This window comes from Takifugu rubripes, chromosome 14 (genome assembly GCF_901000725.2).
Source record: "Takifugu rubripes chromosome 14, fTakRub1.2, whole genome shotgun sequence".
In the NCBI taxonomy this organism is placed as follows: domain Eukaryota; kingdom Metazoa; phylum Chordata; class Actinopteri; order Tetraodontiformes; family Tetraodontidae; genus Takifugu; species Takifugu rubripes.
The window spans coordinates 12,523,279-12,549,454 of record NC_042298.1 but is presented as its reverse complement, the minus strand read 5'-3'; the positions used below and the strand labels follow the sequence as shown (position 1 = coordinate 12,549,454).

Genomic DNA, 26,176 nt, shown 5'->3' with positions numbered 1-26,176 from the left:
GGGTGAGAAAACAACTACTGAATTAGTTGCTATTTCAAGACATTTATCCAATCAGGGACACGGATCAATAAAATCTTAGGAAACCAAAATGGAAAAACTACCTCTGGGATACTACCTATAAAAACCACATATTTTTACAACCAATGAAAACTCTTCCTGTGCTTCTTGCATATCGTTGACACATTTCTTGTTCCTGTGTGAGCAAAAGCGCCCTCCCACAGTTAGTTGGAACATATTTCCATTGGCTGCAGGCCACAGTCCGCCTGCGATGATTGGCTGGCACATGCTTTAGTCCTTTACAATTGGACCCTTACCTGCTGCATGTTCCACCCTCTAGCCGGCTTTGGAACAAAAAAAGTGGAACAACAGTGTAGAAGAAGAGGAAGGAGAGGAGAGAAAGATTTACAAGGTTTGTGCTTATATTTAGCTCATTATTGCGTGTGTTTATGGGGCGTATGTTAATCAGTGATTACACAAGAGTTCGGGGCAATGGCAGCAAAACTCGTAGCGTTTATCACTTGAAAGGAATAACTTTGTGACTTGAGCCTCTGGCATGTTTGTATGTAGAATGAGGAGGCACGCAGGTTAATAAAAGAATGTGCTAATGACTGCACGTTTGTTCAGAGACTGTGTAACAACAGGACTGTCACTGACTGAGGGATCCATCGGCAGGTCATTCAGTCCAAGTTGGCACCGGTTTAACATGTTTCAAATCTTCTCCAAATCTGTACACTTTCACCTCTTTTTTGTTCTTTAAATTGGTGCATTTAGGTGACGAGTTTAGCTTTAAAAATGTCCATATGAGTTGATGCGATCTATCCATGCTGTTGGTTTAAATGGCTCACTATTGTCAGCTCAGTCCGCCATCCATCACTCACTTTAACCTCCTCCTGCTGCTACTTTCACCTGAACCGTATTCATTCTGCCACACCTCGCTGGTCCTCCCCGATACCCAATCTTTTGTTTCAACCCCTTCAAGTTTCTGCGCTGCTCGCCGCACTTTGTCTCTCATTCCTCTCCTTTTCCTCCTGCAGACACACACTAGCTTCTTCAATCCCCCCCCCATATCTCCTACGGTAGATTAGATTTCGAGTTTCCTTGCACTGTTCTCCGGCCCCCACATTGTTCCGCAGCTCACTGTCAGTATCCATAAATCCAATCTGCTGCGTGTGCATGTGTGAGAAAGATGGATGCATTCTCTGCATCCTCCATACTTGCGTTTTAATTCACACCGCTGTTTGTCTGTGAGTTCCGCCCCCCCCCCCCCCCCCCCCGCCCGCCAAGCGCCCGCTTGAGCATTTGCACATTTGCAGAGGTGCATCTTTGTAATTATGCATGTTTTATGTGTGAGTGTGTGTCAGCGATAGCGCTAACAGCCTGTCGGTCTCGATAAGGCCAGCCGTTTGGGGGGGGGGGTGCTGCTCACTTGGCCTCCGCTTGGTGGATCTGCTGAGAGTGAGCTGAACCATTAGACACGCTGCAGTGAGTGCACAGAGAGAGGAGGTGTGGACACACAGTGAGCAGGAAGGATGTGGAGAAAATGATGAAGGTAGAAAGCAGACGGCAGCATAGGAAGAAAGAGGAGAGGGATGGGAGGCTGTCTGGGGAAGGAGGTGTCACACGGCACATGCACAGACAAGCTCCTGTCACACGTGTCATCCTTTCATGTCTTCCTGTCTCTTCAGTCACGAGCCGCATACATAATTTGGAGATCATTACTTATTTTGTCAATATCAAGAAGCATTTGTATACGTCCTCCAAAGGCCCTTTACTCAACTGTGGTCCCCTCTGCTCATCCATATTTACAGATGTTTGCATTTGCTTGTGTCTCCTGACAAGTGACACTTTCTTTGCCATTGCAGACACGTCCAACACACCTCGAGCTCCTCGCTTTATTGACCATGTGGTTTTTTTGGGGGGGGGGGGGGTTGTTCACGGTTGATCGCAGACAGTTATCTGCACCAGCAGAGCTAACCTGTCTCTTGTCAGGCAGGAATCATGTAGTGGTTTACAGGACCATAGCAACAAGCAGAGTGGGGATTGGTGTGGTTACATTTCTGGGTAACGCTAGTGACATAGTTGTAAGTGTAATGCATAAAAAATATTAATTCACAAGTTAATTAACAACGCTCAGCTAACTGAAACATGAAGGAATATTAAGGTATAATCGCTTTTTCTATTTAAATTTCCAAGATACCACCTTAAGGTATCACGCTAACGTCAGATTTATTAGGCAATAAGTGGCTCAGGTTGCCGAGCGTGCGCTCCAGTCATAAGAAGGTCGGTAGTTTGAGGCTGGACCCTCACAGTCAAGACGCAAAAGTGTCCTTGAGGGAGATGCTGAACTCCGAGGCTGCATTTGCTTGTTGGTCTCTCCTCATGAGCAGGTGACAGCCTGTGAGGTCGTCTGCGTGTGTGTGCACACCTCTGGTGCCACAACAGTGAGTGGTCAGGACGACAGGCGCTATATAAATCCAGCCCTCCTTCCATATCTAATCATTAAAAGGTGTCAGACTGCTTCATAATACTGTTCAATTCCCCTTGAAAAGCTAAATCTGTTCTATCGTTTGGCTTTAAAACAAAACAGAATATATAAAAAGAGCAGGAAGGTAAAAATAGTCCAGTCTGGCTGCCATCAGTCTCAAAAACAAATGCTCTGACCAGTTGCTCTGACCAGTTGACCAGTTGAACTAGCGGTCCACTAGCTGGCCGTTACATTTGCCGACAGCAGGGATGTGACATGTCCACGACTGCTGTTAAATCTGGACAGTCGAGGGAGCGTCTGATGGCAAATCACCACAGTTCTCTAATGTGCACGTGAGTCACAGGGGCCTGGTTCAACATATAGAGGCAACTACTCGGTGTGTGTGTGTGTGTGTGTGTGTGTGTGTGTGTGTGTGTGTGTGTGTGTGTAGCTGGAGAATGAGTCCTGACTTTATTTGTCTTGGCCAACATGCCTGTGAATTATGAATCTTTAGTTTTTAATGTTTCAAGTAAACTAAATATTTGAAGAGATTGTATCTAGAACATAAAATAAATAAGACCCTTTTCCTTCCTAAAGTCAAAAAGGGTGTCAAAAATGACCTTTCTAAACAATTTCCTCATGAGGAAATGTGACAGTGACACCAATGATTGTTCTGCTGAAAAGTGAGAGTGTATCGATCTATAAAATGTGACTTTCCATCGTGGTATCGGAACCTTCAAATAATTTGAATAGTCTCCTCTATTAAATGCAGTTGGTGTCATGTGGTCATTTGAAGCTTTAATCTGGTGTCATTTATAGTCCTCATGCTCAGTAGTCATTAAGAATTGTCTTTTATAGACTGAATTTGTAAATTCAGTAACTTATTAACACACACGTGTTGTGGTCTCACCCCGTGTAATCAAGCTGTTTGTCAGCTCTCTGACATCACAAAGAACAAGTTTTTCCACTCCCGCCGCTGTAATTGCATAACTCTTCTTGCTTTTCTCTCCCTCCTTCCTGTCGTTTTTCAGGAAACAAAAGATGAAATTTTGCAAGCGCTAGCCCCTCCCCATTCCTCTCACACACACACACACACTCTGTCACACACTCGCGCGTTTACTCCTCGCCCTCTCTCATCTCCGCCTCGCTCTCAGAAAGGCGGCAGCGTGTTTGCACCTGCTGCGAGCACATTTTATCAAAATCTGCCTGTGATTTTTTTCCTTTTTTCTTTTTTTTTGCCGCGAACGTGGAAAGGTCGGTTGTAACGAAGCGGCAAAGGAGGGACGGGAAGGGAAGGGAAGGGAGGGAGAGCCAGAGACGGCAGGGAGGGGAGAAGGGAGGGGTAAGACGGAGAGATAGAGAGAGCGGGCGAGTCAAGGGGACGGAAGGGAGGGGTAAGAGAGAGAAAAGAGGGGGAGCCCATGTGTATGCTTGTCACTGAGAGGCTGGGAGGAGGACTGAGGGAAGCGAGGTAGCCACAGTCGCCATATGCTGACTGGATTCCTGTTCATGTGTGCAGTGTGAACGCTGTAGGTCTGCGTTGTGTCCTGGCTGGCTGGGGAAAGCGCCATGGGAAGCTCACATCTCCTCAACAAAGGCATGCCTCTAGGTAAACAACCAGCACTCTGCTTTTATGTGTGTGTGTGTGCGTGGGGGGGCGCGTGTGTGAAAATCTATGAACTACAGTGCACATAATTTTCCCTTCCTCCTCCCCTCCCCCTTCTCTCTCTCTCTCTCCCTCCTATTTTCCATCTTCTCCTCTTCCTCCTCATCTCTTTTTAATCCTTTCTCTATTATCTGTTTTTATCGCCGGCCGTCCGTTTGAATGATTGGCCATTTCTCTCGCTCCCTACCGGTGTGTGTGTGTGTGCAAATGTGTGTGTGTGTGTGTGTGTGCGCGCGCGTGTGTGCCCGCGTGTGTGTGGAGACGAATCTCTGCTATTGAAGGCTTCTTGAACACCTCCATTTGTGGCGACAGAAATAGATCTCTCCCTCTCACTCTCCTTCGAGTGCTAGCAAGGACATGACATATTTCCCTTTTCATTGTGCCTCCTTCACGGTTTGTTTTCGCACACAACATAAATCACAAGCGTGCACACCTGCATTTGGGAGCAGACAACTGACACACGTTCCAAATGCACACATGCGCCCACACACGCCCACATTCACAAACAAGTGACATAAAGAAGGACTATTCTAGAAAAAGGGATGATGGTTGCTAAGGAATCATGAAGGACGGGAATCATCCAGTCTGAAACTGTGATCCCGAATTCTCAGCGTGTGTTTCTCCCCTAAGAAACCAGACATCGTGCAGATTGTAATCTGTGATGTCATCAACAGGCTGCAGCGTTGGAGCTGTTGATGACATCAAAGATAAAGTTGCCCCCTCCTCATTTCTGCCTCTTGTCTTAAATCTTTAACAGCTCAGAAGTCCAAGGTCAAAGGATCGACTGTTAGGCCCCTCATTAAAGCTTTACGATCTGTTGTTTACAGTAAAAATGAGATTTACCAGTGAGTGACAGGCGTATTGTTGATTCATGCTGCGGTACGTCTGGGGGGCCTTTGATCCATCCTTATTAAGCCACGTCTCATCTGATTTAAAAGCCCTGAACGCATCAGTCACAGCACCAAAGCCTTGGTTTCTAGATTCAGTCAAAAAAAGACGGTTATCTCAGTTTGGGTCATTTAACATCAGTAATCTAAGTTTAGAGAAACGCACCGAGTTCAATAAACAGCTTCAGGCATCTTCCCACTAAGCCTTTTAAAATAGCAGCTTTATTTTTGTTATGAGAACAGAGACAATCTTTCTGCTCGCGCTGTGACACGCTGCTAATTTGGAAGAAAAAGAGCATTTAAGTCCAACTCAAAAACATAGGCTGTGTGTGAAGCTCCACACTTTAAATGAGAAATGTCTTTTCCCCACTTTTTTGCTTTTTCTTTTTTGTGCCAGCAGATTTATGTTGGGGAGAAGGTGGCCTAAAAGCTGCAACAGTTTTTAGCTCTATGTTGAAACGCTCGCGCAAATCTGCAGCAGACTCACTATAAATCTGGTTAACTATAAACATACATGACGACGCACATGTGTTAGTTTAGTCATATTTGCTGGGGGGGATCCTGCAGAGTCATCGTGGGAATCCTTTATCTGTGTTCCGATAAATGTCTCATAGGCCTAATAATCCATTACTATTCAAACTGACCCCAATCCGAGTCAACCTCCAAAGTGATTGTGACTTTATGCTGCATATTAAGTGTTAATCCAATATAGCGCACCAGCGGCCATACAATAATCCGGTTAGGCAGCCTGTATTTACATGGAGTATTCTTTACAGTTATGTATTGCCAGTATAAGCCAGTGCTTAACTGGTGTTGCTGCGCAACAGCAAGGTTTATAGGTGAGACCGATGACCACAAAAAGCTGATTCTGATGTTCCCACAGTGGTGTCTAATGGTACAGAAATGCTCTAAATCCTGCTTGTAATCTATAATATGACCCTGTGGTTACTAATGCATAGCAGAGGAGGAGGGGTGCGACTCTAACCACGACTGTACAGCTTTATTGAGCTACTTTTGTGTAGAATCAGCTGCAAACCTGGTGGTCAAGGCTGTATAATACGTACAATGGGTATAGCCACCTTTCTAACAAAAACTGTGTCATTTGGGCGTGTTTTGCTCATTTCATGGTCCCATTTTGTTGTTGTGTGAGCAAAGAAGCCCCGCACACTTGACCTACAGCAGATATTAGCCTTCTTTTTTTTTCGCTGATGATACAGTGAAGATAAAACCCTGTTGTTCGCGCGAAAAAAACCGACTCGACAAAAAAAGGGAAATGGCAAAGGAGATACAGGCTGGGGAGTGGAGGCTGAAATGAGAGATGGGGGTTCTGAAAATGAGGCAGCGACAGATGAAGCAGAGATCGGATCAACGCAGAGGGGCCGAAAGATGAGGATATAGGGGCTTTTTAACCGTGCCGTGTTGCAGCACGCCACAAAAGCGGGGGCCGGCATAAATCAGCCGCGTCGCGGCTCACGGTTGATCGCAGACGGCTGCTGACAGCTCTCCTCTTTTCTCTCACCTGCACGGTGCAAAACTACAAACACTGCAGCGGCTGAAACACGAGTGCGTCCTCATGCTGGCGCTCTGTTCCAGACCGGTATGAACGAGACTGGAGCGATCTCCAGTACAGGAAGTCTGTCTTTCTGAAACCGATAACAAAACTAAACATTTAAGAGAAACTGTGACGTCTGTGCCTTAAAATTACAATCCCAGACGAGGGGTGGTTTAAGAATTAATCTTCCCACAGAGCTTTCCCATAGACCTGCACACACAAGCAACATGAAGACTGAGTTTTGACCCGGCCTCTGTTGACTGACAGTCTGCAAACATGATCTGCTTCCTGTGGGAAAAATCCAGCTGTTCTCCTGAAACAGACAATGACAGCTGGATCCAGGCAGGCTGCAGGCCTTTCCCACCGGCTCCCATGGTTCACCCCCAACAGCCAATGACAGATTTCTTTTTTTTCCACCTTCTCTAAATGTCAGTCAAATGGCTTTTGGCATTTTTTGGTGTTTGTTTTGTTAGATTTTGATGATTCTAAATGTCCCTGTGATCGTAGTTTCTATGCTGGGCCTTTCGGTGCTAAAGCAGCGCCGTTCTTGGGCAGATGTTTGCTTTATTACCACTCTTTTATTATTTCGATGCTGCCTTCACTGGCGCGTTACAACCAAACCCCACATTTCCACAGGATGCAGGATTAGCAGCGGAGAAATCTGCAGCTCAGTGTTTGTTTGTTGCACGTGTGGCAAATCTACTTTGACGGAAGCTACAGCACAATCTGCCCTGAGCGGCTCCAGGCAGGGACGGGATAGAAAGTGGTTTTCAAAATGAAACACCTTACACCAAATATTAAATTGGAGCGGGCAGAACATCGGAGAGACTGTGTGCATCCTAGTTATCCTGCAGAGACAGCTGCCTTGTGCACAGCCAGGTGAGGTTATTTTTGTTCCTGTGCCTTGTTTTTTTAAACGTGTGCAGTCACATCAGCTTGGATGATGCTCATTTGCTACATCTGTCTAGAAGGAGATGATGCAGCAGGAGTGGATGACATACTTTAAGCTGTAGCCCCTGGTGATTGTGGACAGGCCTATTATTCAGCTAAATCTTTGAATAAAAATGACTAAAGACCAGACAAATGTATTCAGTGAAGGGGAGGGGAGGGGGGGGTCATGGTCTTTTGAGTATGATACATGTTAAGAAACCAAAGTAGCTTCTGTTTCTATGCCAGTGTGGGAGAGCTATAAAGAGGATGAACGAGTGTTTTATTGTGCCGTGCTACTCGGCAGTCAGTGGAGCAGGTCCTCCCAAGGTCAAGCTTGGTGCTGGAATGAAAGCTATTTCCTCCCTCGCTCTGACCAAGTGTGAGCTGTGTAAAAGTCCGGAGCCTCTGCTTCGTCTCAATAGCAGCCCTTCTGCTGCCTTTACCTACACACTTCTAGGTTTTATTATTTGGAGTGAACATCATTTTAAATGCAAGAGATATCTTTGGATCTGCCGTTTCCATAGTCAGAGGGAAGTAACGTAGACTCCAGCCCTACATCTGAGTTAAAATAAAGCATGAGAGCACTTTGTACTGTCATTGAGTTGGGATTTCTCAGCTACGCACCATTGATTTTTGCACTGACATGTAAGTGCAATGGCTTCCAGTCAAATCCCATTATGAATGGCTAATGTTTTACCAGCTCTCACCCACAGCGTTGTGAGCAGGGGTTGAGTTTCACTTCACTGGTCTTGCTGGGCTGCTTCAACAGATCCAGTTTCCTGCTGTAATCTGACAATGCAGATAAAATGACGACACAGAAAGGGAGAGATTGCATTAAACCCAGCTCCACTGGGTCGAGTTAATCTTCCTCCAGTTTAATTTAAGTTCATTTTCTTTTCCAAAAAGGTGTCGAAGTTAGAGACGTATTTTTGTTGCCTGTTTGCAAATCAGAGCTACGCTGAATTATTCATGAAATCCAGTGCTTCAGGCATTGTTTCTGGTCAAGATTGCCCCATTTTAAATCATCTTCTTCCCATAATTATTCTGGATCCTGGTGGATTTTTACTCTCGTATCACAGAGCCTCTTAGATAAATGCTGAAAGGGGATGACAGCGTTGTTAAATGGGTGCAGTGTATTTATCTAAAAAGTGAACCCACACACTGCCTAAATGTCACTTTTCACCATAAAAGGAATTTGCTTTTCATTCAGGCTGTCTGCTGCTCAGGGGGAAATCTTGTCTGTTCCTTCACACCTATTGTCACTGTTGTCATAGCAACTACATCATCTGAAACAACAACAGGACCTCATCTGTGGCCAGGAGCAATAGAATAACTTGAGCATTGGTCATCAGTTAATGAAGGAGATGAATAATAAATGTGCACTGAGGGGAAAAATCTGGCTATACAATATAATCCTACGGTAGCTCCAGTGGTATCCATTTTGTTGTCACGTCCGTTCTGTCCATCTCACACCTAACGTTGCTTTGTTTGTTGTGGAAAGGCATCAGGCCACCCATTATGAACGGGCCTATGCACCCACGCCCCCTGGTGGCACTGCTGGATGGACGGGACTGCACGGTGGAGATGCCCATCCTGAAAGACGTGGCGACTGTGGCTTTCTGTGACGCCCAGTCCACACAGGAGATCCACGAGAAGGTAAGACTCGGCAGCAATGAGCTTGAGAATGCAAGGTCAATCTGTTAATGGCGTCCCCATGAGGCGGCATCGGGAATTTTCTAGGTTTTTACGGGTTCTGCGTGGAGCATCCTCCATTACTGAGAACTGTAAAAGAGGTTTAAAAAAATCAAAGGTAATTAAAGAGGAGAACAAAGGGCGAAGTTAAAAATGTGGGTCAGTCTCCGATCTTGTCGTAGCCACGGTGGACTCTAAATGGGTCTGTATGTCTGGCAGGGCTGGGTCCTGCTCTGGGTGTCTGCCAGGCACACTTGCTCAGAGCGCACGATCAGTGGGAGAAACAGATGGCCGTGCCTCACTCATTGTCTATCGCTCTCTCTTTGGCTCTCTAGCAAGCAGAAACCCCATTGTATAATTAAAAGGGCTTCTCTGTTGTAATTGAACTGCCTGTCCTTTCCATCCTCTCTCATACCTACTTGAAAACAAGCGCAGGCAGAAGATAGTGAGATTATCAGAGAACCAATTAAAAGGTGACAATACTGATCTTCACACATGGGCATATATTCTGATTCTATAGCTCAGCCAAGTTATCTCCTGCTCGAGGCTTGATAATTACTTTCCAATTAAGTCAGTATGTTTTCAGGAGAATGAGGAGAAGGTGAAAAACCCATTTTATTTCTCCTAATAAGGTATGTTCTCAAATGTGTGCCCACCTTATCTAAATCCCCGTGGTAAAAAAAAGACGAAGTCGCGTTTCCATGGCAATTTCCAGGAAAATTTAAGTCACTCACGCAGGCAAGGGAAAAAAAAACAGGATATGAAAATGGCACAAATGTTACATCCTGGGGGGGGGGCTTAAATTAGCTTATGAAAACGTGGTGACAGTCAACTCGGTCAGCTGTGGTTGCTGCCCCCATCTCACCTTTGTTAATAAATGCTTCAGCTTGGCAACACAACCTTGCCAATGATGGCAAGTGCACATTTATCCGTGTGTGTGTGTGGTTGCTTTATCGCAGCTCAGTGTTCTGCAACCACATCTGTGTCCAGGTGCTGAATGAAGCTGTAGGAGCTCTGATGTATCACACTATCACTCTGATGAAAGAAGACCTGGAAAAGTTTAAAGCGCTGCGCATCATTGTCCGAATCGGAAGCGGCTACGACAACATTGATATCAAATCTGCTGGGGAACTGGGTAAGAGCACTCTGGAACCTTTAGTTCAGACAGATATGCACCCAGCCTGATTAAAACACTCATGTCTCCAGTCAGGGAACGCACTGTAGGTGATAATGGCAAATAATAACATTGTATCAGTGACCTCTGAGGCAAACAAGTTAGCATGATTGCTAAATTCTGCAAAAAGAATGACAAAAACATTTATTCCTCCAAGAAATCTCCTCAGTTTCAGTACAGTAGGTGGTGCCTTGTTTCCATTTTAATGTTATCTTTGTGCTCAAACTCTACTAATGTTTCCTTATCCTGCTTCAGGAATAAGTGCTGCTGTTTAGACTCGTTAAAGGAAACTGCTGACGGCGTCCTTTAAATCCCCACTTCTGCTTCCAGACTTCATTACTTTTGTTATGACTAATTCTTGTCTGCTCTCAAACAGGCATCGCTGTATGTAATATGCCCGCAGCCTCAGTGGAGGAGACGGCAGACTCGACGCTCTGCCACATCCTCACATTGTACCGACGCACCACCTGGCTGCACCAGGTTTGTTCTCGATCGCGACCAGAATTCTTTAGACTGTCGCTGTATTTGAGAGACAATGATGTAGATGGTCACAGCATTTGTTTCTCAAATCACTTACAAGTCATCATTTAGACTCGTCGCGTCCACGGTCTGAATAGAATTCACCGCCGTTTCTCCTCGCTACGCGATGGGAGCGCGCACATTGACTCAACGTGTTCTTCGTGCAGGCTCTGCGGGAGGGTACGCGGGTCCAGAGCGTGGAGCAGATTCGAGAGGTGGCATCAGGAGCGGCGAGGATCAGGGGAGAGACGTTGGGACTTATAGGCCTCGGTAAGGGACGGAATGGTTTCGTATTAAGGAGTTGGTGACAATAATGACCTGAATCATACTGTAACTCTTAAAAGCCTTCTCAGTAATAGTACAGATATGCACGTGTGTGCGCCCATATTATCACTGCATGCGACTGGTGCAACTTCAGTGTATGAACGTTCACGTGTGCCTGCAGGGCGAGTGGGCCAGGCCGTGGCCCTGCGAGCTAAAGCCTTTGGCTTCAACGTGATCTTCTACGACCCTTATTTAGCCGATGGTGTGGAGCGCTCCCTGGGGCTACAAAGGGTCACCACACTACAGGTAAACAAACACACGCGCTATTGTTGTACTCGTCATGTGCACAAACAGCTGTCAGCACAGTTTGAATAACTAGATTTAATGACTATTAAATGAATAAGTTAAAAAATAAAATAAGTGAAGCTGACTGATGTTATGCAGTTTTCTGTTTTACTTAACCCATTTTTATATATAAACGCGATATAAAGTTGCCTGGATTATTGAGAATAGTGGGAGGGAGGGATATCCATTATTTAGTTATTGATGATGTGGTCGTTTTTTTTAATTGTGGTTCTTTTTTCTTGGATCCCTCCTCAGGACCTGCTGTTTCACTCAGACTGCGTGTCTCTGCACTGCAGCCTCAACGAACACAACCATCATCTGATCAATGACTTCACCATTAAACAGGTTCCAGAAACACACACACACACACACACACACACACACAGAGGACAGGAATGGCAAGCAAAGTAAATCAAAAACTGTATGTGTGTGTTAAAGATGCGCCAGGGGGCTTTCTTGGTGAACACAGCCAGGGGGGGTCTGGTGGATGAGAAAGCCTTGGCTCAAGCCCTGAAAGAGGGGAGGATACGTGGAGCTGCCCTCGATGTTCACGAGACGGAGCCTTTCAGGTAACACAATTGGGCGTTTCTATTGTTTATGTAGTTAAATGTATTTCAGTATTTAATTACAGAATCATACTTGCACCAAATACTGATTACATAATAAAGAATAATATTATCTTAATAATAATATCTGGGTTTTATATTATTCTACTTTTCAACTGCAAATCATCTCTCTTTTTATAGTATTTCTCTCTTGTCTTTTAATGTAACACTCAATATGTGTCCTGCACTTTAGCACCCCCTAGCGGACTAATATCCACAGCATTTTGAGTTTTGGTTTGCTGAATTACATTAGCATAGGCAACTATGATAGGGGGTAGCAAAAGGTCCATAAATGTTCCATGGACCTAATTACATGCTGTACATCAGTTTTGGTCAGGGCCCTTTAAAAGATGCACCGAACCTGATCTGCACCCCACATGCAGCCTGGTACAGTGAACAGGCATCACTGGAGATGAGAGAAGAGGCAGCCAGGGAGATCCGAAGGGCTGTTACAGGTGAGCAAGTAAACTGATACAGCACATAACCCCCAGTCGTCTTTGTTCTGTAGCACAAATTGTTCTCTTTGTGCTGAAATACAGTCAACTTCTTCTTTTCTGAAGGTGTCATTCTTTTACCTTGTTCTATTTGATCATAGTGGACGGAAAAAGCACAAGGCATCAATTTTGTATGCAGAGCAGATACACTCACAAGATCCCAAGTGTGACTTGTAAAACATAAAACTTAAGGAGTGAGCAGAAGTCCCACAATGCAACGCTCTCTTTTCTTTCCGCCGTGCTCAGGTCGTATCCCGGACAGTCTGAAGAACTGCGTGAATAAAGAATTCCTCACTCAGAACAACCACTGGGCAGGAGTTGACGCGGCGGCCGTCCATCCTGAGCTCAACGGGGCCTATAGGTACGGTTTCAGACTACAGTTAGAAAGGTGCACATTGATGTCGCTGTATTGGCGGCTAAAATAAACTATGAGGAAGATCTACACATGCACATCCTGATTCTTTTCTTAAAAAGGCCAGAATGAAGCTCTGAGCTGCGCAGGGACGTAAACAGGTTGATGATTGACATAGTTACAGCTGTACAGATGCCCAATAGCTGAGTCTGTCCCCCACTTGTTGTCTTTGGTGGAATATTTACTGCCCACCAATCAATAACCAGCATCCATGAATCTCAGGTTAGACAGTTCAGCCGTCAGCGTGTGTGAGTTCTTTCTCTGTGTCTTGTGTCTTTTCGGTTGCCCTTTGACTTTTGAGTCTCTCTCTCTCCTCAGGTATGCCCCAGGGGTGGTGAATTTACCAGCTGGTGGCCTGCCCCCACCCGTTGAAGGCATTGTGCAGAGCGCTGTGCCCATCACGCACACTCTCCCGCCCGCTGTCACGCATCCCCCGCATGCCCCGTCTCCCGGACAAAACACAGTCAAGCCACCAGAGGGCGACAGAGAGCAGCATCCAAATGACCAACTGTAGCCAATAAAATGTCCGTAAACATCCACACACGCATGCATACAAACAGACATACACTCACGCACACACATGCCTGCCTGTGTTGTGTGATGACTAGAGGTTGGCATGGGGACAGACAGGTTAAGAGAGCATCGGACTGAAAGTTATAGGTTTCACTAACTGTATTATTGACAAAAAGAAAAAGGTGAGGTGCTCATATCAAATTAAAACATAGATGTTCAACAAGGGTGACAGTCCATTTATCCGGAGGCTTGACAACAACTAAATTTTAACCCCAATATCACTAAAGTTATTTAGCAAATGTTCATTTAACAGTAAAAGAGAGAGGCCTTTTGCTGTCCCAGACTGTTGGCTATGGGAGTTTGGAGGGGACTGTCGTGTCTTTCTCTCCTTTTCTGTGACCTTCCCTTAGTTGTCCAAGCTAAAGTAGTAGGTTATGAAAAGAATGTAACCTGTCTGTGTACAGTTTTTAGACTTCCAGCAACAGCATATTGATCTTTTTGTTCCAGTCTTAAGATAAAAACAAGGGTTATGTGATTGCTCTATGTAGCCAAACTGATTTAAGAACCTTATTTTCTTGATTTTCATGTGTCCCCAAATTTACAAGTCCCCCCTCCAAAAAAAACAGGCAGCTTTTTGCACACCATCTCAGGAACTTATGTTTCCGCGGTTGGTTCATTATTTTAATTATTATTTTTAAAGAAGTTCTTTTTATGCCACTTAGTGCATTTGGTTTTCTACCTGCTTGCCTTTTGTGTCCCATCGCATTAGAAAATCAACTGTAACCAGAGGTTAAGTTGATGTAAAGTTTGCTTTTGTTATGTTTAAGGGGCATGTGATTTTGCTCTTGAGACTCGTGTAAATGTTTGACCCGACCTGGGGGAGCTGTAGGAGGAGAAGGCTAAAGGGGGGGTGGCACAATGGTACGCTTGGCAGGGTCAACGTCACCCTCACACTTGACTATGAATCCAAATTGTGCGCATGGACATACTAAGCAGGTTGCAGAAGTTGGTGCACTGAGAGTTTTAACAGCTTATAAGTGATGCACAATGCCGATGAATCACTTGTGTGTGTGTGCGTGTGTGTTTGTGTGTGTGTGCGTCTGCGGTCAGCCCATGAGTTTTCTACATCTGTCGAATATATTCCACCAACACACCGATGTGACTCCAGACATTTAAGTTCCAAAAAGTACCAAAAAAAAAAAAAGGTGTTCATTTTCATTGTTCGATTTGCTCCTAAATTGATTTTTTTCATTGTTTTCAGGGACACAAGAAAAATGTTTTCTACCATGTGAGCGACAGTATATGCAAAAAATAATGTAAAGTTGTTGAGAAGCGTGTTGGTTACTTCTGTTTAGTATCCCTTTAACATTTCACGATGGGTCCTGTCTGGGTATACCATTTAGCCGCCCTCTGTGGCCTCTGTGTCTATGTGTACATACGGTGTTCTGCCTGCCTGTGTCAATGTGACTTGGTTGTATCTGTGTTAAAAAAAGCAGCGCTGGGAGGAGGGGGGGTGGGGGGGTAGCTTCCTCAAAGCATCACAGAAACAGACTGGCAACTAAATGGACAACAAGCCCCACTGAAAGGCCCCCTAAAATGCTGAGCTGGCCATCGAACTGAGAGTAAAACTGGTAACTGATGGAGTTATTACCCGGTACTTGGTGTTGGGCTGGCTCTGTGAGGGTGCTTTCAGGATCCCCTTCTACCAGCAGCTGAGTAGTAAAAACAGTTCACTGTTGCCTACCTGGTTTCTTCATGGTGAGGTAGTAAGTTAGCAACCAGGGATGGAAGCTTCACCCGCGAGCGCGCCAACACCCTGAAAGGAGCGGAGGGATATTTGGAATTTTGCTCTTGGTATTCCCTCGCTGTTAAGTGGAAACTCCTAGTACTTCCTTCTGCCAACTGTAAGCAATCTGCACTCACGTGGTGAGTGTTGTACACACAATAACACCAGGCTGCCATTTGAAAACTGCAGGTGCTCCTCGAAATTCCATCCCTGGTAGTGACTCACAGTCCACTGTTGCCTACCTTGGTCCCCTTTATGATAAAGTAGTAGGCGTAGCAATATACAGTATACATATTCTATATTCTACAGTAAATATTATTTTTGGTCAAAACTGACAACCTGACAAAGAAATGTTTGTGACTGTATGCATTTGTATGAATTATTTTAAAAGGAAATAAACTGTGGAAAGGTGTTTGCCTCATTTACACGATTGCGCCTGCGCACACACATACACACATATGGTACGGTATGGTATGGTATGGTATGGTATGGTATGGTATGGTATGGTATGGTACGGTATGGTATGGTATGGTATGGTATGTACACCATAATGTTGCAGAGTATTTCTCGATTGCACAACACTGGAAGATGAACCGACGTAAAATGAAGATGTTGACAGATGTTCCCATCCATCTTGTGCTTCTCGGTAGGTCACATGCATGAAAAGAAAGGAGTGTAATACGATACACAGGTACAGGGACTGGTTTGGTGGAGATTGAGGTCAACGGTAAAGAAAACAACGGCTCCTTCAGGGAAAACATGAGTGTACTGAACAGGGAAAGATCCTGGAACATTAACTTACAGCTTGTGTCCAGCAGATGTCGCTAGAGCAGCTAACAGCAGCACACACTCCTCAATCAGGACATGCAAACTTGGTTACAGGAACCTCATACGTATCAATATAGATGTATTATCCAGTTAGATTTGGTAACTATTTACAAAACCTGAAGCTGCAATGTCAAAATGAAAAAAACAAAATCTGCCTAGTTGACACTGCTGCCTCAGATCATGCAGGCGACCATCTGCCACTTTACTGTACTTTTCCCTCAATTTCTACCCAGTGAAAACACAAAATCTCCCGATCACTGTAGCCCATAAACTCAATGTTTCAGTCACTGGTTCAGACTCACCAGCAGCTGGAAGCAGAACCAGATGTAGCAGAACCAGAAAAGGAAAACAGACAGAGGGAGCAATTGACTCAGGGGCAGGACTGCGTCTCCAGGAACGCGAACATAAGCAATAAAAGTAAAATTACAAAATTTACAATAGCAAATCTAAAAGGTTTAGGGTTAGTGAGAGGAAGTGGAAAATCCAGTGAAATGACAAGTAATTGACTAAAACTCTCCGCTGCTGCAGGAAATACCACCAAACTAACCCTGGGCAAGGCGTTGAACATGAAACCAGGTTATAATCTTGTTTTACCGTTAAATGGGAGTGTTTTTCCCCTTGTTAAAGCCTTGGCTGGCCTGCGCAAACACAAACGCCTCAACGGGATAAAAATCATCAAATTTACTGTAAACGAAACTTGAAAATGCAGCCCAAGGGTGTTTTCCAAAGACACATTTGCACTTCAGGAGAAAACATTTGTTTCTGGGGGAAACGAGAGAATACCTGTTTTCTCCCTCAATTCAAAGCCGATCCCACATCTTCCACAGGATGCTCAAAAGAACCAGAATCTCCCAAATCTTTAAAAACACAAACCCCCATCAGGGAATTCTTAGTCTCAAGGGGACACTTGGTTACATAAATACATGACAGCTGACGCATCTGCCGCCTATTTTATTACTTAGGTCTTGTTCGTTAAGCCTCCATTTGTCAGAGGAGGTTTATATGAGCGCGTCATTTAAATAACCAATAACCTAAATGGTTAGAGTGCAACACTGTTTCTGGCTTCGCGGCAGCCTGAAACCGATAATCAAATCATAATCTGTAACCTGCTGCACTCAAAAGCAAAATAAATGGTTTCAGCTGGTATTTTACTTGCTTAAAACTCTCCTACGCTTCGTTCCCAGAGGCGCAGATCAAATAATACTGGAGGTGAGCCCCCCTGCGGAGATAAGCTCCCAACAAATGCAGGATTTCCATTAGAAATGATTACAATGGTTCAATGGTTTCAGTGGGTCCATGCGCTACTTCGCAGGGCCCGTCTGCTCTGCCAAGAAAAATGCCTGGTGGTTAATAAACACCAGACACGTGCTTGTAAATGCAGACCGCCGCCTGAAAGGTGTCTACAAAGGAGCTGCTTTGGCAGGTCACCACTATTTTGTTGGTGGAACGCAGGAGCAGCGCCATCCAACTTGTCTGCAAGAGCGTCTGAGTTTTTATGCCGAGGTCCCACCGCTGCCTCAAATATAGAAAATATGCTGACGCACAGCCAAGCTAACGCTTATAATGCTAATAAAAGCTGGTTATTTTGTTAGCTAGAAAATATTTTGACAGTGATGAACGATTGATTCTTTTCTGCATTAACCTGTTAAGAATAGTGTAAAAGAACGTTCTTAGGCCCACAATAACACTGGTTGTAATAACTAAATTAAAAAAAAATGCCATTCAGGCATCTTTTGACTGTAGTCCAGTGGGTTTTGTTAGATGATGGGATGCAACAGGCAGTCATTTAGACCTGAGATGAGAGCCAAGGCTGCAGAAGAAACGGGGAAAATAAAATAAAATGGGAAATGAAGTGAAGGAATCCATTATGACAAAATAAAAACAGAAACAAGGGAGACGACAGAAGAGGAAGAGCAAGAACTGAGAGTAAATGTGATGAACAGACAAATGACCTCTGAGGGAGCCTTTTCCCTTTTTTAAACACACCAATAAAGCTTCTATTTCATAATCGTGTTTGCAGGAGCCTCGGTCACGTTTTCCCATTTTACCTCAACGTGTTGTGCTGAGTTGGGTCTGTGTGTGTGTGTGTGTGTGTGTGTGTGTTTACATGCATTCCTAAATAGGTTTGTCAGGGTGGTGACCCAGATTCTGCTGCCAGGTTTGAGGGCTTTTCTGTGGGCTTTTCTGTGGACCACATGTGTCGGAGGTGGGAGGAGCTGACGCTTGACAGATGCCATGTGGCTCACATAAACACACATGCAGGAAAAACAGCGGAGAAATTGGAGGACGTCCACAGACGTGCACTGTACTCTATGGAAGTCCTCCTCTCAGCACAGTCAAAAAACTACCTGTTATATGTTGTTTTAATAGCGACATGCTAAAACTACAGGAGGGATTTCCAAGAAAATTACGAAAGGCTCCAATTTCCTTTTGACATTTCTAATGCAGAGCGCTCATGGAAAAACAAGGCATATTTCCAGGGATTTTTGGCTGGAATGTTCACCAGTTACTCTGGAGGAACTCCTCGACCGTTCTTAGAAATATTTACTTGGCAGCCCCCTTCCAGAGCCTGTTTACACAACAGGAAGTGGAAAGACTGTTCTTGAGTCTTGTTCTTGAGTCTTGTTCTTGAAAACAGCAGCAGCAGCAGCGATGGTGCATTTATGTGCATGTTGACAAGCTTAAGCATAAGTTACTACACAGCATTTTTATTTTACTATGCTGTGCTGGGCAGGAAGTGAGGTGCAATTACTTAATTTTCCTGGAACCGTGGTGGAAATAAAGACAACAATTTGCCATTAACAATTAGGTTCCAGTCATAAAACTTCATGGGCCTTAAAGGTCTTTTGGCTGACAACCCAGACTGGTTGGCCTATTTTTTCTCTCCTTTCATATTTTCTTTAAAACTCCTGGATGGTGGATAGAAAACGAAGCTTTCCTGCACATACAGCCCAAGCGCAGGACCCAGGAACCGTGAATTTAAGTGTATTATTGGGTATTTGGACAGTGTTGTGACTTGCACAACACAATGGCTCAGGCTGAAAATGGTCTGGAGGCTCCTGCGCTAGCAGAACCCCAGATAACCCTTCACCCCCAGCTGCAAAACAACGATCCAGCTGTTAGCGCAAAATCCATCTGCTCAAACTGGCAAATTAGCCCAACGCACCTGGAGTTCTATTCACCTCTCCTGGCAACGCAGATTCGGGTTGGACTCTCGACCTTTGCAGTCCAATTTGAATGAGGCTGAAGAGCTGTGAGCAACATCGCTCCGGCCGTTGGCTTTAGCATGGTGCAAAGGCTATCCAGCTGTTCCCAACATTCTTTTGATGCTACATTCTCTGGTATGTTCTGAATGGATTCAATAAACAAATGACTCTGCATCTATAAAAGAATACATAATATATTATCTGTTGCCATAGGTGCATGAGGCGAATATCTGGGGGAACTATCCAAGGTGGACCAGCAGTAGATTCTTCATTTCCGACATCGCTAAACCCCCAGAAAGTCTCCGGCAGAGCTGGGGAGAAAGAGGAAAGTCCTACTCTTCATCTTCCTTCTCAGCTGTCAATTTCTGCTCAGCAGTTTTCGCATCCGTCATCATTATTTCATTCAAAGAGAAACCTGAGAAAAAACATCTGGGGAGGACGTTTGGACAGATTATCGGGCTTTAACAGTTCACACCTATAAAAACACAGTTAGGACGTCACAGGAAACTAAGAAGCGGATTATGGCTGTTTCGTAACATTTAAAAAAAACAACAACACCTTTTTGTTATCTCCCGTGGCTGATAGTGACTTGTGGTTGTTTAATCGGTTAACAAGGAGTCTTGGTGTCTTTAACAATGTCAGGCTATGGGCACAACCATCACACAAGGTTGTGTGTCTGCTTCAGCAGCCTGTCAATCAGGGCCAGAGGTTCAGATGCTTTAGTTTCATCATGACAAAAGTCATGTGGAAATATTGGATTTTCACCCTTGGCTTGGCGCTCTTTTCTCTTGGCTTTAACGATGACATCATCCCCCAACATGCTGAGGAGAGATCTGACCTTTACTGCCTGTGGAAACCATTTCAGCACAACTGTGGCCCTTTTTTACTTTTTTTTTTCTTTTTCAAATCTGCTGGCATCACTGGGAAAATGAGGGAAAAGTCTCATCTTTCTTCTGTCCAGCAAAAACAACACATCTTGACAAGTCATTGGGTCTGTAAAATGTGATTCCCTGAAAAGGGGCGAACCCCCCCCACCCCCCCCCGGATGGCGGCGGTACTAAAATGTGAAAGATGAAGTAGGAGAAGATTCCATTTTGATTCGTCTACAACAATATTATTTCTGTGTCCCAGGGTTCCTGAACCAACACCAACAAGCGGTCCCCCTTCAGAAGGCAGAGCTGAAGATGGATGTTCGTGTGAGCTGAAAAGAATACGTCTTCAGAGATTTGAGGTTTGCTTTCGACTGCGGTGCTAATTTAATATCCACCCCGTCTCTTCATTTCCAAACTCTTAGTAAGTCATCTGCATCGAGGCCTGGCAGCTGCATCGGCTCCTGTAGAGCTGATTTGTCCAGCGCTCATTAGAGACACTACAGACCAGCTTACATTGGTGTCGTTTTCTGCTGTGGCTAGCCCAAAATATCAAATAGTTCATTTTATTTACACATGCGGGGTTAAATGAGAGAAGACAAATGGTCTAAGTACACCTCTGGCTTTTTAAAACGTCTCATATAGTTAGATTTCATCTTCCTCTGAAAGGGATTTGTAGCGATTATATTCATTTTACAGCAATGCCTAAAATATGCTGAGGGTTTAGCTGCGCTCTTTTACAGGCTCTTTGCTGCTTTACATCCACGTACCAGAAGGGTGCCACACCTTTGTTGTTCTTTACCTTTGCTAAAAGAGGGCCAATGAGTGCAGATTGATGAGGAAACCATCTTATTTTAGACATAACAAAAGGTGAAAAGGGTCTAAAAATGCCGCCACTGCCCAGTGGATCAGCCCGGAAAACGGACGGTTACTCATTTACATTTACGTAACCTTTATGTCACCTGTCACTGAGCGAAGGTTTATTTAAATGATCTGCTTGGTTATTGATGGTCAATCCTCTGGCCGCCACTCCATCAGCCAACAGTGTCAGGGGGTTTATGGTTCTAACCCCCTGATGGTTTCGCAATAACGCTACAGGGCAACATGACAGGCGAACAACTCGCCATCCGTCCACGGTGTGGAAAATTTCAGTGATCTGTTTTCTGCGTGCGTCCGATGCTGAGCGGCGCGCTCCTCCCAACTTCCTGCCAGAATCGATGTAACACTGGCGCGCATCGGAAGTGTTGCGTAACGACGGTCGGTGACTTGCAATAATGTCGCTAGCAGACAGAAAGTGAAGGATGTTACTTGGAAATGAAGGTCACAGGAAAGGAGGCGGATTCAGTGGTTTCAGGTACTCGATCAAATATAGTAGAGACAGAAATTTAGACTCTTGTAACGTGTCCTCAGGTTGGTTCCAATAAGAAAAACTAGTCTCGAATCTAAAAACTCGAGAGAGGCTGGTGGAGGCTGGATGGTTAGTTTTCCTGTCTGCTGTCTTAGCTCTGTTCAGACTTTGATCTCAATAATTAGTCTCAACACACAAACATGGCATTAAATCATCATTTAGGTACAAACTGCAGTCGTGGACTTTGCTGCACCAGAACCCGAATCGCTCGAACACAAAAGCATCTGCTCGCTTCTGTTGTAATTCTTTTACATGATTACAGCAGATGATAAGATCACTGGAGCTAGGAAACTTTAGAGAAGTTCACTGGAAAACAAAGGGAAAAGTCCAATTTGGCTCAAGGTGGTAACACTTCTGAAATGTCAGTGGAGGACTGAGTCAACAGTAAGAAAATATTTTGGAAGCTAAAGCTGCTATAAAGATGCCAAAGATACAGATTTTGGACACACATCTGTGTCGTCGTGACGTCGGAGCGGCAGAGGGAGCTTTTCCCATTGTGTTGGGAGGAGGAGGTGACATGGATTACATGGATAATTCATGGATTACACCCTCATCCTTGATCGACAGATGATACTTTTTCAAGATTTCCTTGATTAATCCTTCACGGTACATTTACTGGAACAATGACAACCGACAGCTCACTCTTTCCTCTTCTCCCACCCAAGATCTGTCACATTCCTGCGGCTTTTAAGACTCTCATAGGTTTCTAAAAATGATAATTACCGTATTTTCTGGACTATATGTCGCTCCGGACTAGCGACAGTTTAGCTGTTGACAATGTGGAAGTGAAGAATGTAGATTCAGTGGTTTCAGGTAGTCGAACTTTGGCATCTTGTGTCCTCGTGTCAGGTCACCAACAGTGTTGTACAGCTGCTAGCATGACTGCAGGCTAATCTTTTTCCTTTTTCTTGGTTGTAATATTTTTGGCCTGCCTTATCTTTGTTCTTGTTGTGGGTTTTTGAGTGCAATAACCCTTATTTATGGGTGCGCGGGGTTTGTTTTGACACTGACGCACAGATGTGCTCTTGCATATCCAGCAGTGAAGTTTATGACCCTGACCCGCGACTGTCTGGTGGTGGCCAGGAGCAGCCTGTGTGTTGTTGTTTTCAACCGACTGGAGAAGCAAATGACGCTGACTGCGGCGAAATCACGATGCAGCAGAAAGGTCACTTTGTACACCCACGAGATCCCTACCTGCTATTTGTCAAAAGCAGCGTTAGCCTTCAAGATGCTGTTGAAGGATTCCAGACATGCTAATTCCTATTGCTACTGCTACATGCTAACAAAGAGCCTTACAGAAGCCAGCTGTATTTACTTCCTCCCCGTCACTTTGTTCCTTCAGACCAATCGAACACACAAGAAGAGAACCAAAACTGGCTTTATCACAATTTTCTGTTAAGGTGGAAACTTTTTTGCATTTTCACCCACACAGATGCCAAAACACCACAAGGCTAACTGAAAAATGTATCCCTCAAGAAAGTGCAACTATTGGGCTGGAAAACTGATCTCCAATTTTCTTTTTTCCCCCCTCCCCCTGTTAGTGGAGGGGCCCTGTAAATCATGTCCTTTATATCTCCGGCTGGGGGTTCACTGCAGGGTGGGAGGAGAGCATGATGGGAAAAACATGATGGGGCCTTACAATAGTGGGTCAGAGAAAGAGTCTAAGGGGAAGAAAAAGAAAATGAGTGTGAGTCGATGTGAAGGATGTAGGGGGACCTGTCAAAGATGGAGGAAACTATGTCAGAGAGACAGTAGGGGATGAAATATCACGGTCAATCTAGAAAGGAGAAATGAAGATAGAGGAATATAAAGGCAACAGGAATAAAGTCCCTTACTTCTAACTGGCCAGTGAGATAATGATCAGCCAGGTTGCTCACTTGACCACTCCACCAATAACATAACTCAGGGTTCCTTGTTGTAAATGAATTTTGTGTCGGTTTTTAAACCTCATCGACTGAAACTGTCATTCAGGTGCCAAATGCTCCTAAAAGTGCCACATCAAAACCTTTCGGAGGACTAACAGCAGCACAGTAAGTGAGTGCAGCTTCCTTTAACTGGATCTACATGTAACCCAACACTGTAGACTAGAGTTGCTCATAGACCAGAGCATGGGAAGTGTCTCTAGACATCTAGGATAGGCTTGTCTAACTGGTGGCTGTATCTCTGCGTCTTCATGTAACATTGCTCGTGTATGAGGTAAAGAGAGAGCAACAACGGTGACACCACTGACTTCTAATCAAATGCACGTGAATGCTTCGTGATCTCAAAACATAAATGTCCGTGATTTATTTGTTATGTGGGCGTTTTTCCCAATTACATGATTCATCCTCTGGACGGACGCGTCTCTTTTTCCATGGATGACCGAGCACCCAAATAAAGGCCTCTACTCCAAGAGCAACAACCTGGGCTGTTTTGTGTACAAGCTTTCTGCTCCATCAGTTTGACTTATGACGAAGCTCGACGGCCCGATTAAATCAGCATCCGCAGCCTGACTTCATCCTGCCCTCAATTGCAAACATGCAGCGGCGGTTTTGAACGCTGAAGGCATGGAAACTTTAAAGATTGTTTTAAAATTTTGCTTAGTGCTCTTCAAGGTTGATCCAGAAATAGAAATTGAGCTGCTCCAAGCCACTCTGGGAAGTGCAGATATAGTTCCTTCACTTGTCCTGTGATTATCGGATCTCATTTGTTTACCTTTAAATAGTGTAAGCAGCACACACTGCTTTGTGTTTCTGCATTTTGACATGTGGAAGGTGCATTTAGTCGTTTAAAAGTGCTGGATAACAATAGATGGTTGGAAAAGCAGGAAGAGGCAGAAACTTGCAACATGTAATGTCGTAAATGCCTGTAAACACTGTAAATACTGTAAATAAGTTGAATGGGATGACTCTAATTTCTACAACGGTTGGATGCCAGACTCTAAACACAGCATCGCTATGGTTACACATTAAATGACCACTGGCAACACTCTCACCTTCCCATCACATGCACCCACGTCCTGATGCAGTCTTTAGGCGGAGCTTCCTGTGTGGTTCCTGACCCATATTCTATAGACATTCCTTTAAATTTCCCGTCCACTCTCTGTTGCTGACATGTTCTTACTGCAAAAATGCTTTTTGTCCTCACACACTGAAAACATAAAATGCTCGTTGTTTAGTGATGAAGTTGTCCCTCTCCACGGCAACAGCAGAAACAACAACATTCCCCAAGCACCGCCAAACTAAACAATTCCTAATTATCCTTCAGAATAATGGATGACACGAAATTCAAATTCCTTGACCCTTGAAAGTCACGTCCAGGACTTGGACTCGCATCAAATGCCGTTTTTCTTCACAAAGCAACCCTTTAAGCACAGGGTGGACCTGATCCCAGAGCAACTTTCCCCCCAAAACACGCCTCAACTCTTGTCTTCTGCTGTCTAGAAGCCGATTCAAAAGCACTTCCACACAATCAATGTCACTTTGTGTGTCACTCAAACATTAAGATGTGGTTCTTCCTGATGTGGATGATCCAAGCACTTAAGTCACTTATCAGGAAATATGGCACCGTTATACCCGGATAGTACAACACCTCATGATGGAAACTGCTTAAATACAATCTGTGTCATCAGTTTAACTCATTTTCAACATTTCCTTTTGTTAGATTTCCAAATTTATCATCTTTTTACTGCTTTCTCTCTATTTTCTGCTTTTTCTCTCTCTCCCCGGGGACCCCGGAGCCACTTTCCTTGTGGCAGGTAACCAAAATGTCACTTCTCACGCGCTGCACGCTGGCCAGCGTTTATATCACAACCCCTGGAAAACGTTTGGAAATTATGACCTGTCACTCATTTCTACGCGACCTCGATAAAAACCAACACAGTGCAGCAGTGTTTTGTGCGCAGCGGCCACGATGGCGGTGATGAGTTAAATTTCCTCTTTCAAATGCCACTAACTGAAAGCAGACTGGCGTCGTGATTCAAACCATAAATCCTGAGAGAGGTTGAGTGAGGGCAACTTGACTGTTTGTCTGTGCGTGCGGGCGTGTGTGTGTGTGTAGGTGTGTGTGTAGGTGCTTTTATTTGTCTTCATAAGAAATGTGAGCATATGGAAATCATTAGTATTGGGCTGATTCAGCATGCACACATTTGTGTGTTTCACGTGAGGATGTGTAGTGTTGTCTGCCACCTCTAGGTGCAGTAAGTTAGGCACCACACCCTCCCACCCACACACACACACCCACCCGCCACCCCCCCCCCCACCCCACCCCCACCACCACACACACACACACAGACACACAAATGCACACATTTAAAGTTGATTACAGATGATCGTGCAGTTAGAAGTACTATTTTTGCAGCCTGTTGGAATCATTTATATGAAAATAAAACAGATTTTTGGGGGGAGTTTAGGCTGCACAAAGAATAATAGGGACACCTCTGCTCAGGAGCAGATGGTGCACATATTCAGATGAAACTTTAGGTTTTATACCAGCCCTCAGCAGCTAAATGGTAGATATAGAAAGATTGCTCATTAACAGGAACCTTGTTGTTTGAATGGAGGTTCAAAAATGTGCCTTTTTTT

The 26,176-nt window shown here is 44.6% G+C and overlaps 1 protein-coding gene across 4 annotated transcripts; it reads left to right on the top strand.

Moving 5' to 3' along the window:
• Positions 1-306: 306 nt before the first annotated feature.
• LOC101063672 (C-terminal-binding protein 1) lies at positions 307-15,715 on the top strand. 4 transcript variants are annotated; one of them, XM_029847221.1, is made up of 12 exons: positions 3,817-4,073; positions 9,001-9,155; positions 10,182-10,326; positions 10,742-10,845; positions 11,052-11,154; positions 11,330-11,454; positions 11,749-11,838; positions 11,932-12,062; positions 12,426-12,553; positions 12,694-12,723; positions 12,839-12,953; positions 13,323-15,715. In XM_029847221.1, exons 1-12 carry the CDS (start codon positions 4,034-4,036, stop codon positions 13,516-13,518), a joined length of 1,362 nt encoding a protein of 453 aa, XP_029703081.1. In that variant the 5' UTR covers positions 3,817-4,033; the 3' UTR covers positions 13,519-15,715. The 4 variants fall into 4 exon arrangements, with proteins under 4 accessions (XP_011609231.2, XP_029703082.1, XP_029703081.1 ...); XM_011610929.2 differs by lacking the exons at positions 3,817-4,073; positions 12,694-12,723 and adding an exon at positions 307-409; XM_029847222.1 differs by lacking the exons at positions 3,817-4,073; positions 12,694-12,723; positions 13,323-15,715 and adding exons at positions 307-409; positions 13,067-13,277.
• The last annotated feature ends 10,461 nt before the right edge of the window (positions 15,716-26,176 follow it).

Coding starts and splice junctions, on each gene's coding strand:
- LOC101063672 (XM_011610929.2), top strand. CDS start 322: ATGTTCCACCCTCTAGCCGGCTTTGGAACAAAAAAAGTGGAACAACAG. Junction 10,327..10,741: donor CAAATCTGCTGGGGAACTGG/GTAAGAGCACTC, acceptor GCTCTCAAACAG/GCATCGCTGTATGTAATATG. Junction 11,155..11,329: donor GTTGGGACTTATAGGCCTCG/GTAAGGGACGGA, acceptor GTGTGCCTGCAG/GGCGAGTGGGCCAGGCCGTG.